Source organism: Podarcis gaigeae (genome assembly GCF_964106915.1).
Source record: "Podarcis gaigeae genome assembly, chromosome: 13".
NCBI lineage: Eukaryota > Metazoa > Chordata > Lepidosauria > Squamata > Lacertidae > Podarcis > Podarcis gaigeae.
This window is the reverse complement of record NC_139689.1, coordinates 3,831,558-3,851,178: the sequence shown is the minus strand read 5'-3', so window position 1 is coordinate 3,851,178 and position 19,621 is coordinate 3,831,558. Positions and strand designations below refer to the sequence as shown.

General features: G+C 47.9%; 1 protein-coding gene across 2 annotated transcripts in view; it reads right to left on the bottom strand.

Annotated features, from left to right (window-relative positions):
- Window positions 1-19,621, bottom strand: part of NEURL4 (neuralized E3 ubiquitin protein ligase 4) — a gene marked incomplete at its 5' end in the record, with an annotated part of 69,735 nt that overhangs the window by 19,325 nt on the left and 30,789 nt on the right. For both annotated transcript variants that reach the window (XM_083706502.1, XM_083706501.1), the window contains 9 exons: window positions 1,536-1,751; window positions 3,141-3,286; window positions 4,852-4,980; window positions 6,930-7,105; window positions 10,252-10,330; window positions 11,776-11,852; window positions 13,495-13,693; window positions 15,444-15,606; window positions 19,003-19,088. In XM_083706502.1, the coding sequence (XP_083562628.1) occupies window positions 1,536-1,751; window positions 3,141-3,286; window positions 4,852-4,980; window positions 6,930-7,105; window positions 10,252-10,330; window positions 11,776-11,852; window positions 13,495-13,693; window positions 15,444-15,606; window positions 19,003-19,088 (1,271 nt within the window). The remainder of the gene's footprint in view (window positions 1-1,535; window positions 1,752-3,140; window positions 3,287-4,851; window positions 4,981-6,929; window positions 7,106-10,251; window positions 10,331-11,775; window positions 11,853-13,494; window positions 13,694-15,443; window positions 15,607-19,002; window positions 19,089-19,621) is intronic.

The window sequence follows — 19,621 nt, the reverse complement described above, 5'->3', positions numbered from 1 at the left end:
AGGAAATCTGATGGGTTCTTAAGAACACTGTGTAAAAAGTTATTTTGTGAATAAAATGACCTGGGCCGAGGCGTGGAGGGAATTATTATTGGCACCTCCTCCCAGAGTCTGGGTTTTTGGCGTGCGAAAACCGAAACATTTGGCTTCCGAGACACCTGAAAACCGAGGTACCACTGTACTTCCTTCCTGCCTAGGCATCTCAATCTCTCCATCATGCCTCCCAGCTGATCACACATCCAAGTCTGAGCTCTGCGGCTCAGACACCATTTTGTACTTTTGAGACTTCGATAATTATAAACCTGCCTGCCGTTTGCTGTTATAACTTCAAGGCATAGGCTATGTAAGTAAATACGACTTTTACATCTTCACAAAACAATGTGTGTGCAGTTGTTATTTTTAAGGAGGCAAAAGGGGGTGATATAAGGGAAAATCCACTCTGCCTTAAAGCATTCTGGATTATTGCTTCTATAACAGCCTTTCTCAACCTGTGGGTCCCCAGATGTTGTTGAACTACAACTCCCACCACCCCTAGCTAGCAAGGCCAGAGCTCAGGGATGATGGGAGTTGTAGTCCAACAACATCTGGGGACCCACAGGTTGAGAAAGGCTGTTCTAGGTTAAATCCACTTCGTCTCAGCTGTATAGCTGAAGGATAGCTGAAGGAGCGCCTTCACCCCCATTGCTCAGCTCGGGCACTGAGGTCCTCCTTTGAGGGTCTGCTGCTGGTTCCCTCACTGCAAAAGGTGAAGTTACAGGGAACCAGGCAGAGAGCCTTCTCGGTAGTGGTGCCCTCCCTTCAGATGTCAAGGAGATAAAGAACTACACAACTTCTAGAAGCCACCTGAAGGCAGCCCTGTTTTGGGAAGCTTTTAATGCTTGATGTTTTCTTGTTTTTATATTTTCCTGGAAGCTGCCCAGAGTGGCTGGGGAAGCCCAGCCAGATGGGCGGGATATAAGTAATATATTTATTATTATTATTATTATTATTATTATTATTATTATTATTATTATTATTATTATAGCTGCAAAGGGTGGCACTCTGCTGAATTCACTCACACGAGCAAGGAAGGATAATAATGAAGCAATACATCTTCTCCCAGGGATGCGGGTGGTGCTGTGGGTTAAACCACAGAGCCTAAGACTTGCCGATCAGAAGGTCGGCGGTTCGAATCCCCGTGACGGGGTGAGCTCCCGTTGCTCGGTCCCTGCTCCTGCCAACCTAGCAGTTCGAAAGCACGTCAAAGTGCAAGTAGATCAATAGGTACCGCTCCGGCGGGAAGGTAAACGGCGTTTCCATGCGCTGCTCTGGTTCGCCAGAAGCGGCTTAGTCCTGCTGGCCACATGACCCGGAAGCTGTACGCTGGCTCCCTCGGCCAGTAAAGCAAGATGAGCGCCGCAACCCCAGAGTCGGCCACGATGCTCAGGGGTCTCTTTACATCTTCTCCCAGTGTCTAAATCCAGTACTATGCAGAGGATCCCTTAATCTTCCACCAGGCCTGTCCCCCACACCCAGAAAAACAAGACCTCCGCACTCACCCCCAGGCGCTCCAGAGAGCACCCGTAGTTCTGCTTCTGGAGGATGCCGTTCCGACGCACCTCGGAGCCTGTCACCAGCCAGGTCACCTTGGAGCGGAGGTCCAGGAGGGACGACGGCAGCCCCGCCACCGTGTAAGGAGCGTCCAAGGGCAGCAGGGTGGTCAGTCCCACGTGGACAGAGCCCGCCCACTTCTCGTCCAGCTCATCAATCTTCACCTAGAGGGGGAGGGGAGAGCACAACAGGGCATGTACAGTGGTCCCAATTTAGATAGTTCTATCCCTATAATTGCCCAAAGAAAAGCTTCTGGCGTTTTTTTTACAAAAGTGATTTTAAACAGCCTTCCCAATTTGTTATCTATCATTTCCCAGTAAGCTTTAACCTTGCTACAAGACCACCACATACGATAAAAAAAAACCAACCTCCTTTCTCTTTACATTTCCAACACTTGTTTGATTTAGATTTACAGTGGTCCCTTGGTTCTCAAACAACTTGGAACCCAAACACTGCAAACCTGGAAGTATGTGTTCCAGTTTGCGAACTTATTTCGGAAGCCGAACGTGCTCCGTTTTCAGCGTCACCCTTCCGATTTGAGTGCCATGCTGACGATTTGAGTGTTGCGCCGAGGTCTGTCTGTTTTTGCTATTTATTTTGCGTTTTTGTGGCTCCGTTTTTTTGTTTTTGTGACTGTGTGGAACCCAGTTCAGCTACCGATTGTGTGACTGCAGTACATGGTTTATTGCTTTTACTTTATGGATCCATGGTGTCGTTAAGATAGTAAAACTCATGTTAAATGGCTGTTTTAGGGGTTGTTTTTAAAAGTCTGGAATGGATTAATCCATTTTGCATTACTTTCTATGGGAAAGTGCACCCTGGTTTTGGAATGCACTTTGGTTTTGGAACAGACTTCTGGAACGGATTAAGTTTGAGAACCAAGGTACCACTGTACTTATGTTCATATTTAAAAGCATTTGTAAGTCGCATTTGCAATTCCCCAGTCAAATTCAGTTCCAAAAGTTAAGTTTTCTAAAAAAAGGAAGGGAGTTTTCTAAAAAAAGGGAGAAGAGGGAGAGACGAAGGGCAGAGAGAGGATCTGGCTGTGGATCACTGAGAAGCATAACAGCCACAGCTACAATTTTTTCAGAACCAGGAAAGAGGAATGCTGTTGCTGAATTTGCACAGCTCTTTCCTCCTCCACAAAAGGGACGCGGGTGGCGCTGTGGGTTAAACCACAGAGTCTAGGACTTGCCAGTCAGAAGGTCGGCGGTTCAAATCCCCGCAATGACGGGGTGAGCTCCCGTTGCTCGGTCCCTGCTCCTGCCAACCTAGCAGTTCAAAAGCACGTCAAAGTGCAAGTAGATAAATAGGTACCGCTCCAGCGGGAAGGTAAACAGCGTTTCCGTGCGCTGCTCTGGTTCGCCAGAAGTGGCTTAGTCATGCTGGCCACATGACCCGGAAGCTGTACGCCGGCTCCCTCGGCCAGTAAAGCGAGATGAGCGCCGCAACCCCAGAGTCGGCCACGACTGGACCTAATGGTCAGGGGTCCCTTTACCCTTTACCTTCTTCCTCCACACACGCAAGTGTTTCCTCGCGCACACAGTCCTCACCTCAAAGATTTCGTCCGTCTTCAGTTCCTTCATGCTGAAGACGATGCCGTGGCAATAGCCAGCCACCCGCACGGCCCGGCAGCCGTCGTCCTGAAAGGCCACGTTTTTGCCACAGCTGCTGTGGAAACGGTGGGCGACGCCGGGTACTGGAGGGGGCGAAAAAGAAAGGTCAGGGGACAAGTGCACGACTACACTGGGGGACAGAGGAAAGTTGCGCAGCCGCAACAAGATGGGCAGGCACAAAGGATGGAAAAGATTCCAAGCCGGCTTGTGGTGGTGGCAGGACAGAGGGCGTTATCTCCCGCTTGGAGTACTGCAATGCGCTCAACATGGGGCTACCTTTGAAGGTGACCCAGAAACTACAACTAATCCAGAATGCGACAGCCAGACTGGGGACTGGGAGCGGCTGCCAGGACCATGTAACACCGGTCTTGAAAGACCTTCATTGGCTCCCAGGACATTTCCGAGCACAATTCCAAGTGTTGAAGCTGACCTTGAAAGCCCTAAACGGCCTCAAAGGCCCAGTAGACTTGAAGGAGCATCTCCACCCGCATCGTTCTGCCCGGACACTGAGGTCCAGTGCCAAGGGCCTTCTGGCAGTTCCCTCCCTGCGAGATGTGAGGTTACAGGGAACCAGGCAGAGGGCCTTCTCGGTGGTGGTGCCCGCCCTGTGGAACGCCCGCCCATCAGATGTCAAGGAAATAAGCAACTATCTGACTTTTAGAAGACATCTGAAGGCAGCCCTGAATCGAGAAGTTTTTAATGTTTGGTGTTTTCTTTCTTTCGTTTAATTTGCAGTTTCAAAAACAGGGAGCATATTTAACCCCCCTTCTTCCTTCCCCTCTCTCTGTCCCATTTACAACTTTGCACCAAATAATGCATGTATACATATACCATATGACTTCCCTTCCACACTTTTCCTGGTTCCTTTTGCTTTTCTACTACTCCGCGTAATGCACTTGTTTTTAATCATCCAATTTGTTCTCTATTAAATACTCTATCTATTTCAACTGTGCTGGATTCACTCGAGACCTGCTAAGCTACGTATTTGTCTGCACTTAAAATATTCAGTAAACATTATCCACTCCTTATATTCCTTATCTTCTGTTTTCTCCTATCCTGTTCGTCAGACCAGCCAGTTCAGCATATTCGAACATTTTACACTGCCTTTCTTCCTTAGTGGGTACTAGACCTTTGTGCCAATAAGGTTCAAGCTGCGCCAGTGGCATATAGTAATAAACTCTTTTGCTTTCTTAAGGCCTCTGTTGTTACCATCCCCAAGAGGAAAATCTCAGGTGTTTTGGGGAAAGTTTTTTAAAATATCTTTTTAAATTCATTATACATAGTTCCCCAATATTCCTTAATTGTTTTACAGGACCATCACATGTGAAAAAAGACCCCTTATTTTCATTACACTTCCAACATATACCTTTTTCTTTTCTAGACATTTTAAAAGACATTGTTGCCAACCTGGTGGGTGTTAAATACCACCCGTTTGATATTTTATTATGCTTTTAATTCCGCCCAGAGTGGCTGGGGCAACCTAGTAAAGTTGGACAGGGTACAAATAATAAAATAATTATAGTTAGTGGTCCTGTACTGAGTCCAGAATAGCGCTCTGTGGGGTTCCAGGCAGGGAGCGTTCCCAGTTTTGCCTGGAGACGCTGCCGAGGTTGGAAGCAGGTGTTCTCTCCTGAGCAACTGTTCTCACCTGGCGAATGGATGGGGAACGACTTCTCAGTGATGTTGCTGGTGGACAGGCTGTTGTCCATAGGCCCCGTGGCACTGGTGATCGACACCTGGACGCACTGGCCGTACAGATCAACCACGGCGTAGACCTCTGCAGCGGACAGGGTGGGGTGGGGGGTTGGCGGGGAGGCAGAAGGGAGAGAAAGGCTGGTTTAGCAGAAAAGATGACCAAGGGTCTGGAAGGCAAGCCAGATGAGGAACGGTGGAGGGAGTTGGGCATTTTTTGCCTGGAGAGAAGGCTATCTGTCGTGGATGCTTAGTTGCGATTTCTGCACTAGAGCGGGTTGGACTAGATGACTCTGGGGGTCCCTTCCAACGCTTGACAGCAGACGTCAAGGCAATATGCCGTATGCATGGATCAATCACGGGAAGGCAAATCAAAGCCGCGAGTGCTGTGAATACTTTCTTTATCCTGAGCAAACTGTTTTGTATGACTGGCCTTTCGAACTGATGAAGCGTGTAGTGAAACCTGTAATATATCTGGAGAACAGGTCTCCTTTTGCCCACTTACGTTACTCTCACCAGGGCGGTGGCTTTGATTCGCCTTCCCGTGATTGATCCATGCCTACGGTTTTGCGTTTCCAACTCAAGACTTATTGAAGAACATCTCACCCAGTTCAATCTTTGAAAAACAACTTTGAAAAAACATTTTCGTATTCTCCAGTGTGCTACCCTTGCCGTTGTGGCGGCACGGGGCTGCCGTTCTGTGACTGGACTTACGCTACTTGTTGAACGGTTCATTTATCCAGTCTGTACAACGTTTACTGCACATGGAATTTTTTAAGATACAGTTGTACATTTATCCACTCCATGTTTACAGTATCTCCAGGCTTTGTTTTGCACATGGCACCTTAGTATGTTTGTTGCTTGAATGGTTACAAGTCTAGCTCCATTCTAATTATTATTCTAGTAAATTTGGTTTTAGACTTATAAGCCAGTTTGTGGTGTTGTTGTTTTGTTGCACAACGCTGGGACCTGCCTTGAGCAGACTAAACTCAGCCTTGTCTATCCCTGCCTGGAGATGTCATTGGCGGAAGTGAACCCGGGACAAGCAGGTGTCTCTCCCTCCCTCCCTCCCAGCCCCTCGTGCCCTTACCCTGGATGGTTACGTGGGAGCTGGCTGAAGCTAAATCTTTCAAAGACAGAGGTCCTTTGGGTTGGGTCTGGACGATATGGGATTGGGGGGGGCAAACTCCCATCTCTTGCGGGGGCGCAATTAGTGCCAGCACCGTCCATTAAGAGTTTGGGTGTCATATTTGACACCTCCCTTTCCATGGAGGCGCAGATTGCAGCTACAACAAAGGCAGCATTTTTCCATCTCCGCCAAGCTAAGCAGTTGGCTCCTTACCTTTCTCGCCCTGATCTGGCCACTGTGATCCACGCGACGGTCACCTCCAGACTGGATTATTGTAACTTGCTCTACGTGGGGCTGCCCTTGAAGCTGACCCAGAAACTCCAGCGGGTGCAGAATGCCGCGGCGAGACTCCTTACGGGATCTCTGCCATGGGACCATATTCACCCAGTGCTTTTCCAGCTGCACTGGCTCCCGGTGGAGTACAGGATCAGGTTTAAGGTGCTGGTTTTAACCTTTAAAGCCCTATATGGCCTAGGACCCTCGTACCTACGGGACCGCCTCTCCTGGTATGTCCCACGGAGGACCTTATGGTCTTCAAACAAAAACATCTTGGAGGTCCCGGGCCACAGGGAGGTTAGACTGGCCTCAACCAGAGCCAGGGCTTTTTTGGCTGTGGCTCCGATCTGGTGGAACGGTCTGCTACAAGAGATTAGGGCCCTGCGGGACATGACATCTTTCCGCAGGGCCTGCAAGACAGAGCTGTTCCACTAGGCCTGTGGCCAGGGCACAGCCTGACCCCCTCCTTTGGTAATCCTCACAGAACTCTAGCCCAATGGTTGCCATCAATTTGATTTGAACTAATCTTATAATGAATTGTTTTTAGAATGCTGTATTATTTTACTGCTGTTAGCCGCTCTGAGCCCGGCTTCAGCTGGGGAGGGCAGGATATAAATTATTATTATTACCCTTCCCTGGCGGCAGCCCCGAGCAGGCCACCCCCTGGTCGACGCCGTTGATGAAATAGTGCAGGTCTCCCTTGGCCGTGCGCATCATTCCAATGCGCGACCCGGTGGTCAGGGAGTCCAGGTCGCAGCCGTAATTGTTGCGCATGGTGTTCCCATCCTGCATGATGGCTGTGCCGCTGGGAGGGGGGAAGAGAAAGAGAAAAGATGAGTCTGCGTGGCGCTCCTTCTGTGGTTGCGGGACCCCCTTCCCTGCTCCAGCTCTCCCACCCCAGGCACTAGTGTCTCTTTTTATTATTAATAATAATATTTCGTTATGAAAATTTCATTTATAGGAAGCTAGAGTGAAAGGAAAAAAGAAAAAAGTGAATTGAGAGTGAAAAAAAGAACAAGACTGTTACCGTACCGTACGTTAGCATATAGATAAGTATATTCTTTGTTTCCTAATACAGTAGTAACTCGGAATCCGTTCGGAAGTCCGTTTGACTTCCAAAACGTTCAGAAACCAAGGTGCGGTTTCCAATTGGCTGTAGGAAGGTCCTGCAGCCAATCGGAAGCCGCGTCATACATTTGGGTTCCAAAGAACGTTCGCAAAGCGGAACAGTCACTTCTGGGTTTGTGGCGTACGGGAGCCAAAACATTTGACTCGCAAGGCGTTCAGGATCCGAGGTGCAACAAATGTCCCCACCGTGGAAGGACGTGTGGATCCAGAATTGGCCTCCACAGTCACTTGCAGACTCATTGTTAAAACCTTGTTTATGGAAGACAATCTTACTCGGCTACGAGGGATTGCAGAAGAAGAATAATAATAAGAAGAATACTACTACTACTAATTATTATTATTTATTATTTATACCCCGCTAATCTGGCTGGGCTTCCCCAGCCACTCTGGGCAGCTTCCAAAAAAATATTAAAATACTGTAATACATCAGAAGAAGTACAGTGGTACCTCGGGTTAAGTACTTCATTCGTTCTTAACCTGAAACTCTTCTTAACCTGAAGCACCACTTTAGCTAATGGGGCCTCCCGCTGCTGCCGCGCCGCAGCCATGCAATTTCTGTTCTCATCCTGAAGCAAAGTTCTTAACCCGAGGTACTATTTCTGGTTTAGCAGAGTCTGTAATCTGAAGCGTCTCTAACCCGGGGTACCACTGTACACGAATGGGTGTTATTTGCAAATGATATTCTTCTGTTTATTTCAAAGCCTCAAATTGGTATCCCTAATCCGACTGATGCTGTTGGCACCAGGGTCAAGATTTGCTGGCCCTACCATCTTCTGTGTGCGTCAAAACTGCCAAACAGCCCTGGTTGCTGGACCGGATTTGGGGTGGGGGCACGTGCAGCTAGTAAGAGCAGCCCTGCAGCAGCCAGATCAGGATCCTGCCTCCCTCAGTGGCTCAGGCAGATGTCCTTCATGCGGAGCCTGAAAGCCAGTCTCTGCCCCAGATCACAGCTTTTTCCCAGCACCTTCCTTCTGACACTGCGCCAGGACTGTCCACAAGGGCATGGCAAAGTTAAAACCATTTTATTTAAACCCAGGTGTTTTAATATCAGGGTATTTTTTAACGGGTGCAATTGATTTTTTTCAGTTGGCGCCTATTATAACGTTTCTGGCGTTTTGAAATGTCGTTACACACAGCCCAGAAATCCACTTTAGGGTGGTGAAGAAGGGGAATGATTGCTTTGCTTCATTCTTGTTTTTATTATGTACTTTGTGCTTTTATGCTGTGAAATGCCCTGATATCTGTGGAGAAAGGGCGGTATACACATTTTTAAAATAATAATAATAGTAATTTTTAAAATAATAATACATATAGCTCCCAGTATGTTTCCGAGCACAATTCAAAGTGTTGGTGCTGATCTTGAAAGCCCTAAACGGCCTCAAGGGCCCAGTAGACCTGAAGGAGCATCTCTACCCCCATTGTTTTGCCAGACACTGAGGTCCAGCTCCGAGGGCCTTCTGGCGGTTCCCTCATTGCGAGAAGTGAGGTTACAGGGAACCAGGCAGAGGGCCTTCTTGGTGGTGGCACCCGCCCTGTGGAATGCCCTCCCACCAGATGTCAAGGAAATAAGCAACTATCTGACTTTTAGAAGACATCTGAAGGCAGCCCTGTTTAGGGCTATTTTAGTGTTTTGTTGGAAGCTGCCCAGAGTGGCTGGGGAAACCCAGCCAGATGGGCGGGGTATAAATAATATGTTGTTGTTGTTGTTGTTGTTGTTGTTGTTGTTGTTATTAACAAGATTCCAAAGTACAGGTTAAGCATTCTGGAGGGGAAGGACTGTGCCACTTAGCTGTTTCTCAGCCTGTTATCATTTATTTCCCTCCAAATGAGTTTCTCTTGCTGCCAGTTCTCCCCCCTGCCCCTGGCAGTGTGGTGTAGTGGTTAGAGCAGGCATAGGCAATCTTCGGTCCTCCAGATGTTTTGGCCTACAACTCCCATGATCCCTAGCTGACAGGACCAGTGGTCAGGGGTGATGGGAACTGTAGTCCAAAAACATCTGGAGGGCCGAAGGTTGCCTGGGTTAGAGCAGTGGTTTCTCAAACTCGGGCCTCCAGCTGTTGTTGGGACTACAAATCCCATCATCCCTAGCTAAGCAGGGCCCGTGAGCAGGTACAATGGGAGTTGTAGACCAACAGCAGCTGGGAACCCGAGTTTGAGAAACACTGGGTCAGAGTGCCAGGCAAGGACCTGGGACGCCAGGGTTCAAACCCCTACTCAGCCATGATGCTGAGTGATTTTGGGCTAGACACTCTCAGCCTAGCCTACCTCTCAGGGTTGTTGTTGTGAGGATAAAAAAAGTGGGGGGAGAATTACTTACACTTCCTTAAGCTCCTTGGGGGAAAAAGGTGAGTGTGGCGTTTGCCTCCTAGGTGGGTCATAAGGAAAGGGTTAAAATGGGTGTGATGTGATTGGCCAGTGAGAATGTAAGGGGGGAGTAAAAGTTAGAGTGGGAGGTTTTGAAAGTCACTTGAGGCTTGGGAGTTGGAGAAGGAAGAGGGAGGCTTAGGTGTGGGCTGGTCGAGTTGTATTGTGAGAGAGTGAGAGGAATTGTTAGGTTGAGTCAGATAGACAATTGGAATAATCAGTTTGGAGTTGTTAGGAACGGAGATTAAGAAACTGACACGAGAAAAATAAACCGAAACCATACGCTTGTTCCGGCATTTAAAAATAAACTTGATTATTTGTTAATGTTAACAACTGCCTGGACTCCGCGTGTCCCCGTGAGATGCGGGGTGGTGGCAGCGAAGAAAGCAATCACAGTGGTGGCACAGGGTCAATAGACCGTCAAACGTCCGGGGGCCCTGTGTAATTATTATTACTCACCTTAGCATCCACGTGTCGTAATCGATATCGGTCATCGTGTTGGGGAACTCCAGGTCCTCTGGGCGGATGGCAGTGACTCCTGGGAAGGGGGGGAAGAGAGAAGGGAGGGTTAAAGAAGTGTAGTGATCAGGTGGGATTGCTATGAGAAATTAGAAAAAATACGGAGCGAGCCATTTGTGTCAGCAATGAAAGCATTGCGTTGACTGGGTTTGAGACAATTTTGATATGATTTTTCATCAATCCATGCCTCTGCATCCCTGACCTATTTCTCTTGCTTGGCAAGTCACGTACACAGCCCAGTTGCCAGTTGCTTCATCAGGCATCCTCAGTACATATAGTAAGTTACTTTGATGTAGTTTAATCTTAGGGGCCAGGACGCGGGTGGCGCTGTGGGTTAAACCACAGAGCCTAGGGCTTGCCAATCAGAAGGTCGGCGGTTCGAATCCCCGCAATGACGGGGTGAGCTCCCGTTGCTTGGTCCCAGCTCCTGCCAACCTAGCAGTTCGAAAGCACCTCAAAGTGCAAGTAGATAAATAGGTACCGCTCTGGCGGGAAGGTAAACGGCGTTTCCGTGCGCTGCTCTGGTTCGCCAGAAGCGGCTTAGTCATGCTGGCCACATGACCCGGAAGCTGTACGCCGGCTCCCTCGGCCAATAAAGCGAGATGAGCGCCGGAACCCCAGAGTCGGCAACGTCTGGACCTAATGGTCAGGGGTCCCTTTACCCTTTACCTTTAGGGGCCAGGAAGAGAGTTCACAAGAAGATGGCAAATACTCTTTCCTCACCGTCCTCCCCTGTTTACTCCTATTTATGACCTTCCTAAAAGCATTCCTCTTCGCTTCCTCTTTTATTTACTCTGAATTGCATATACATGCTCAAGTAGGAAATTAGCTCTTTGTAGTTCTAACTTTAACTTTGTCCCCACGTGGGGTTTTTTGAAATGCTCAGAGGAAATCTGATTGGTTCTTACGAACACTGTGTAAAAAGTTCTTTTGTGAATAAAACGACCTAGGCCGAGGGGTGGAGAGGAATTATTATTATACATACTCCTCCCAGAGTCTTGCTGGTTCAAGCCTCTGTGTGTTATTAAAGGTAAAGGGACCCCTGACCATTAGGTCCAGTCATGACCAACTCTGGGGTTGCAGCGCTCATCTCGCTTTATTGGCCAAGGGAGCCGGCGTACAGCTTCTGGGTTACTAAGCCGCTTCTGGCGAACCAGAGCAGCGCCAGAGCGGTACCTATTTATCTACTTGCACTTTGATGTGCTTTTGAATTGCTAGGTTGGCAGGAGCAGGGACTGAGCAATGGGAGCTCACCTCATCGTGGGGATTTGAACTGCTGATCTTCTGATCGGCAAGTCCTAGGCTCTGTGGTTTAACCCACAGCGCCACCTGCATCCCCTGTGTGTTATTAATCAGAGTCTAATCCTTCCTTTGCTTTGGGAACACCACAAGAAGAGTCAACACCCCTCCGAGGGAAGAAAGAGAGGCAATTCTGCTCCTTTTCGACCTCCCTGTATTCCTCACCTGCTTCGATGGAGCCAGACCAGCGATCCACCATCTTCTGAATGACGATCTCAAAGAGCTCCCCGTCTCGGAGGGGCCTGCAGTGGAATAAATGGAGGATCCCCTATAAGAACTCTTTCCAGAGAAGCTCTGGCAAGAAGCAAAATAACTTGGTTTAACTGTATACAACTGGAGCTACGGACAAGGAAGTGGTTAAGGGAAAAGAAGAACTGGAAAGAATAAACAAAATTTGAAAGAAAAGACTATAAAAAGGGGAGATAAAGAAGAAAATATAGTTATAAAAGGGGAAACCAGTGAAATTTATAAAATATTAGTAGAAATGGAGGAGTAACAAGATCAATTAAAAGAGGTGTGGGAAAATATGGGAGAATGGTACATTGCAAAATGTTGTCTATAAGGATAAAAGAAAATTATTATAAATTAGTTTAGAGATGGCATTTAACACCAGTCAGATTAAATCAAACAAACAAGGAATATGCGGTGTAATGTTGGAGAGGATGCCAGGAAACTGGGAATTATGTTCACATGTGGTGGGGATATAAATATGTACATTTTTCTGGCAAAGGGGGTTTAAGGAGATAGCAGAAATCACTGGGATAAAGCTGACCCAGAGTCCAGAGGTAGCATTATTTTTGAATTACGATAGGGTGCAAGGTTCACAGGCTATGAAGGACTTGCTCACAGATTTATTGACAGATGCACGAGTTATTATAGCTAGGAAGCGGAAGGGGCAAGGGGAATATAAAATGGAAGAATGGTTTAAAGAGGTGTGGGATATAGCTATTAATTATCAATTAACATGTGCCATTAAGGTGAGACAGGGAATATGCAGGAGAAATTATTTTGAGGAGATATGGAAGGTGTTAGTAGAATTTGTACTGTTAAAATGGAAAAGGGTTGAACCATCGCAAGAGGTGCTGAAATTTTGGGAAGTTGGTGCCCAAAGGTGGATGGAGGATAATCTACCTACAAAAAAATGGCAGATAAAGATGATGGACTACGCCAAATTGGCGAAAATGATCGGGAAAATCAGAGATCAAGAGGACAATAAATTCAACCAAGTATGGGGAATTTTTTTAAGTTACTTGAAAGAACACTGTAAACAAGAGAAAACATTAGCAGGATTTTGAAAACACTTGCAATGAAGAGAGAATATGACCCAAAAAATGAGTTTTAAGAAAATATGGAGAATAAGATATGATGCAGTTTGAAAAGAATATCTAGGGAAACCATGGAGGGGGGGAGTGAAGTTCAGGGATTCTGAGAATCCTTTTTCTAAAAGGTTTATGATTTATTTATGATGATAAAAGCTAAAAGTGAAAATGAATTTTTAAAAATGTTTTTTAAAAAATTCGGGGGGGGGGGAGTTGGATAGTTACAATGGGGGTGGGGTGCACATTTTTATTCTTATTTATTTATTCTTATTACTTTGTCAAAATAAAAAATAAAATGATATAAAAAAGAACTCTTTCCTGTAACATTAAACCACATTTTATTGTTACAACCAAACACATCCACCAGCCAAAGCTGTTCTTGACGTGTACAGAAAATAGTCCTGCTATTTAGACTTGGAACTCTTATTAAAGTTTTGCTGGATGCAAACCGTTTCCTGTGCTTCTAAGCCTCAGATTGCGGCGCAATTCCCCGAAAGGAGGCACACTGTTTTGGGACTGGCAGGGGAAGAGAAGTGCCGCTGCCTGCCTCCGCTTGCCCACTGACCGGTTCGAGATGACGATGGCGTCGTTGAACTCGCTCCGGCAGTTCTGCCGCAGCGCCGTGCGCCCGCCGTTGGTGATGACGGCGTTGTTGCCGTGCAAGTGGTGGAAACGCAGGTCACTCCCGGAGGCCACTGAGGACGGGCTGCTGGGAGACAGCTGGTTGTTGCCTTCGGAGAGGTCGTCGGGGAGCGGAAGGAGATCTGGGGGAGAAAAGGCAGAAGGGGAGGAGGTCAAATTTCTGTTTTACAATTCAGAATACAGTGGTACCTCGGGTTAAGAACTTAATTCGTTCCAGAGGTCCGTTCTTAACCTGAAACTGTTCTTAACCTGAAGCACCACTTTAGCTAATGGGGCCTCCTGCTGCTGCCGCGCCGCAGGAGCCTGATTTCTGTTCTCATCCTGAAGCAAAGTTCTTAACCTGAAGCACTATTTCTGGGTTAGCGGAGTCTGTAACCTGAAGCGTATGTAACCTAAAGCGTATGTAACCCGAGGTACCACTGTACTCATTTAAACATCTCTAAAATATCAACCGTTTCCCTTATTCTCTTTCCATGGCTCATTTTCCCTGCATATTTTACATAAACTAAACCATTCAGTATGGGACGCGGGTGGCACTGTGGGTTAAACCACAGAGCCTAGGACTTGCCGATCGGAAGGTTGGCGGTTCGAATCCCCGCGATGGGTTGAGCTCCTGTTGCTCGGTCCCTGCTCCTGCCAACCTAGCAGTTCAAAAGCACGTCAAAGTGCAAGTAGATAAAAAGGTACCGCTCCAGCGGGAAGGTAAACGGTGTTTCCATGCGCTGCTCTGGTTCGCCAGAAGCGGCTTAGGCATACTGGCCACATGACCCGGAAGCTGTACGCCGGCTCCCTCGGTCAATAAAGCGAGACTTTAAGAGTCGGTCACGAATGGACCTAATGGTCAGGGGTCCCTTTACCTTTAAACCATTCAGTATTCCATTATTCCATCCATCAAAACCCATTTACACTGTTGAATTCATCTTAATGCTTCCAACGTTTTCAAGTGTACACAATTTCCCCCCATATATTCAATAAATGTTTTCCAATCGGCTCTAAAGGTATATGCTTCCAGTTCTCTTATTCTATATGTAAAGTCTGCAAGCTGCGCATATTCCATCATATTGCTATTCTTCTTTGGTTGGGACTTCGCTCGTTTTCCATTTTGGGGCTAACAAAACACAGGCTGCAGTAGTGGCACACATAAAGAACCTTTTTTGATGCCTGGGAATTTCCATCTGAATTGTCCCCAACAAAAAGGACTATGGGCTGTTGTTTTTTTGGGAAAAGTACTTTTGAACATTTTTAAAAATTCATTATAGACTATTTCCCGATAGTCTTTTACCCTTTCACAGGTCCACCACATATGAAAGAATGTTCCCTCAACCTCATTGCATCTCCAGCGCTTATCGGGTTCAGTTTTATACATCTTAGCAAGCCTAAGGTAAAGGTAAAGGGACCCCTGACCATTAGGTCCAGTCGTGACCGACTCTGGGGTTGCGGCGCTCATCTCGCTTTACTGGCCGAGGGAGCCGGCGTCCAGCTTCCGGCGTCCTGGTCATGTAGCCAGCAGGACTAAGCCACTTCTGGCGAACCAGAACAGCGCATGGAAACGCCGTTTACCTTCCCGCCGGAGTGGTACCTATTGATCTACTTGCACTTGGACGTGCTTTGAACTGCTAGTTTGGCAGGAGCAGGGACTGAGCAATGGGAGCTCACCCCGTAGCGGGGATTCGAACCACCGACCTTCTGATCGGCAAGTCCTAGGCTCTGTGGTTTAACCCACAGCGCCACCCGTGTCCCTTTTGTTAGCAAGCCTGGTCGGAGTTAAATAGCATCTTAAGGGCCCACACTGAAACCCCATGATGGCTGAAGCCGCCGCAAACAACATCACCCCCCCAAACCTGTTTCCCGCAAACCCCTGCCCTTACTTACCTGTGTCATCCACAATGGTAGCCTGAGCTGCCTGCCCGTACAGGTCCACCACGGCGTAGATGTTGGGCGGCACATTCCATGCGGCAGGGCCCTGCGCCACCCCATTGACGAAGAAGTGCAGCGTACCGTCCTCCTTGCGCACAACGCCCACGGTGTCTCCTGCCTGAGGGAGGGAGGAAGGAGAAAAATCAGACAGGACAAAAGGCTTCCAGAATTCCAGCTGTTTACCAACTCCATCTGAGACGCAGGCTGAGACCCTCCCTGCCCGCGGACTGTCTTGCCAGAGTGGTGCAGACTCTAGTTATCTCTCGCTTGGACTACTGCCATGCGCTATGCGTGGGGCTACCTTTGAAGGTGACCCGGAAACTACAATTAATCCAGAATGCAGCAACCAGACTGTGGACTGGGAGACCACATAACACCGGTCTTGAAAAACCTACACTGGCTCCCAGTACATTTCTGAGCACAATTCAAAGTGTTGGTGCTGACCTTTAAAGCCCTAAACGGCCTCGGTCCTGTATACCTGAAGGAGCGTCTCCACCCCCATCGTTCTGCCCGGACGCTGAGGTCCAGCACTGAGGCCCTTCTGGCAGTTCCCTCCCTGCAAGAAGCCAAGTTACAGGGAACCAGGCAGAGGGCCTTCTCAGTGGTGGCGCCCGCCCTGTGGAACGCCCTCCCATCAGATGTCAAAGAGAAAAACAACTACCTGACATTCAGAAGACATCTTAAGGCAGCCCTGTTTAGGGAAGTTTTTCATGTGTGACATTTTAGTGCATTTTTGGTCTTTGTTGGAAGCCGCCCAGAGTGGCTGGGGAAACCCAGCCAGATGGGTGGGGTACAAATTATTATTATTATTATTATTATTATTCCCAGTGGATCAAGCTAGCGGCCCACCTAGTCCACCATCCTGTTCTCACAGTGGCCGACCACATGCCCATCGTGGGAAACCTGTCGGCAGGATCTGTGTGCAAGAGCAATACTCTCTTGTTGCAGGAATTTATGTATAGGTGGGGGGGGGGTTGCTCCTCCAGCAGATATCATGCACATGCAGCCCACTACCAAAACCAGCACAATCCCTTTTGTGACTTTGGTGATTTGTCCCCACAAAACACTTCATCACAGTTTCTTCCTATCTATTCAAAGGGCCTTTGCTGCACGACACCAAATGTAAGAATTCACTGATCAATGGATCTCTGTACTGGCTCACTGGGAAAACTTCAGAAATTCCTATAGACAGGTGAGCTCAGCACCTCAGCAGCCCCTCTGCCTGAGTGATAATCCCTGGCATCCTGATACCTGAGTGCCAGACAGGTAGCCATTCCAGAAAGAACAAACCGAGATGAAGACAAAAGGGTGTGATGAACCTGGCTGGGAAACAGGGAAATGTAAATATCTCTTTTGTTTCACTTGAGGGGTGTTTGGTGGAGGGCAAGGAGAACCATGGGGCAGGGTCCAGGATGCTCAGATTACGGCCACCAGACCTCCCCTTTCATGATGTAACCGTGATGTAGTTTGGGGCATGTAACGTGGGAATTAGCAGCTAATAAAAGTTTGGGTTCTCTTTTTTTCCGGGGCTTCCATCTTGTTCCACCTGGTGGCAGGTGGGAGTCCTGTCGCGAGTCTTCAATCAAGACCAAGCCTACTGGCTGCTGTTTTGCTCTGGGATTCCTGGCTGGGGTCCTTGCTTTTTGTCCAAGGGAGCCCTCAGATTTCTCCGTTAACACACCCTCCTGTGTGATTTAGCAGCATTGCTAGCAGCCACTAAAAACCTTCTCCCCTGTCAACCTGTCTATTCACCGAAACATCTGCAGAGGCCTAACGGAACAGACACAGCCTTTCTCAGTCTTGGGTCTCTGGATGTTGCTGGACTAAAACTCCCATCATCCCTGACCACGGGCCATGAACAATGGGAGTTGTAGTCCAACAACAAGGATAGCTCAGTTGGTCACAGCAGGGTGCAGATAACGCCAAGGTCACAGGTTTGATCCCCGTAAAGGGCAGCTGCAGATTCCTGCACTGCAGGGGGTTGGACTAGAGCAGGCATAGGCAAACTCGGCCCTCCAGATGTTTTGGGACTACAACTCCCATCATCCCTGACCACTGGTCCTGTTAGCTAGGGATTCATCCGGTACTATACCAGCTGCACTGGCTCCCGGTGGAGTACAGGATCAGGTTTAAGGTGCTGGTTTTAACCTTTAAAGCCCTATACGGCCTAGAACCCTCGTACCTACGGGACCGCCTCTCCTGGTATGCCCCACAGAGAAACCTACGGTCTGCAAATAATAACATCCTCAAGGTCCCAGGCCTCAGAGAGGTTAGGCTGGCCTCAACTAGAGCCAGGGCCTTCTCGGCTGCGGCTCCAATCTGGTGGAACGCTCTGTCCCAAGAGACTAGGGCCCTGCGGGACCTGACATCTTTCCGCAGGGCCTGCAAGACAGAGTTGTTCCACCAGGCCTTTGGTCAGGGCGCAGCCTGACTCCCTCCTTTGGCAATCTGCACAGAATTTTTGCTTAATGGTTGCCATCAATTTGATTTTAATTAATTTTTATAATGAAATGTTTTTAGAATGTTGCATTATTTTATTGTTGTTAGCCGCCCTGAGCCCAGCTTTGGCTGGGGAGGGCGGGATATAAATAAAATTTATTATTATTATTATTAAGGTTGAGAAAGGAGACCTTAGTAACGCCTTAAAAAGTTGTTCTGAGTGGCGGTTCTAATTTTAAGCTGCTATTGTGCTATTCACCAGAAAATGACAATGATTTTAAATTATGTTTATTATATGTGAAAAGGATATACTCTAAAAAATAAAATAAACCCGTTTTTTTTCTTTTCAAGCAGTAAGAGATGTCCTCAGCTTTACTGAAGTTGCAGATAAAAAACTTTAGCTGAGTTCGAATCTGGGGACCAGTCATACCTGCTTCTGTGATCTCCCTTCTCTAAAGCAAGGGGCTTAACAAAGTTTGATTTGATTTTCTACATTTCTATGCTGCTTTGGAATTGCAAAGCTGCTTACAAACGATAATTAATGACAAAGCAATAGAGCATCACAAATACAACGGAAATCATGTGTAGAAGTAAACCCCACAGGTTCTGAATACCGTATTTTTCACCCTATAGGATGCACTTTTCCCCCTCCAAAAATGAAGGGGAAATGTGTGTGCGTCCTATGGGGCGAATGCAGGCTTTCGCTGAAGCTTGGAGAGCGAGAGGGGTTGGTGCGCACCGACCCCTCTCTCTCTCTCCAGGCTTCAGGAAGCTATCCGTAAGCCTGGGGAGCCCGCGGGAGTTCCCGCAGGGCTCCCTAGGCTGCGGATAGCAGCCTGCTTGCCCGAGCGAGGGGCGCACTGAAGCAGAGCGCCCCGCGCTTCGGGAAGCTATCTGCAGCCTAGGGAGCCCTGAGGGAGTTCCCGCGGTGGGGGGGGAATAATTTGTTTTCTTTGTCCCCCCCCAAAAAAACCTAGGTGTGTCCTATGGGCCGGTGCGTCCTATAGGGCAAAAAATACGGTACTTCTTGTCTATTATTATTGTAGTCATTCCCCCCCCCCCCACAAAAACTCACCTTCAAGCGGTCCAGGTTGTGGCCGTATTCATCCAAGATGGTTGTTCCATTGTGCATCACCCCGTTCCCCGTCATCATCCAGGTACCTGTGGGAGGTCAGGAGGGAGACAGGAGAACAGACAAGTGAGAAAGGATAGGGAAGGCGACGTCGAATCCCAGGATTTAATTTACAAGAAAGTCCCCAAACCAAACAGGTTTCCACTCCTCAAGATCAGCAAAATGAAAAAAAACGGGACCATGCAGATCCATCGAGCTTTCCTGGGTTGCCATAAGGCTGTATTGGGTGCCCATCTACTACCAAGCCAGATTAAGTTTTAATAAATTAAATAAGCTAATAAATTGTTTTGATTTGCAAAGCCCTGAACCACTTAGGTCCAGGAGACTGCCAGAACCCTTCTATCCCTGCTTGACGACTGAGATCACCTGCAGGAGCATCGCTGGGCATGTTTTCATCAAGCCCGTTTGATGAAAACAATGAGAAACTGAGCCTTCAGTTTCATCGGCCAAGTCCTGAGGAACCATCAGCCACCAGAGATTCAGCAGGCGACTTCTGTGCAAACTTTTAAAACGCCTGCTGAAAACATTACAGTGGTACTTCAATTTACGAACTTAATCCATT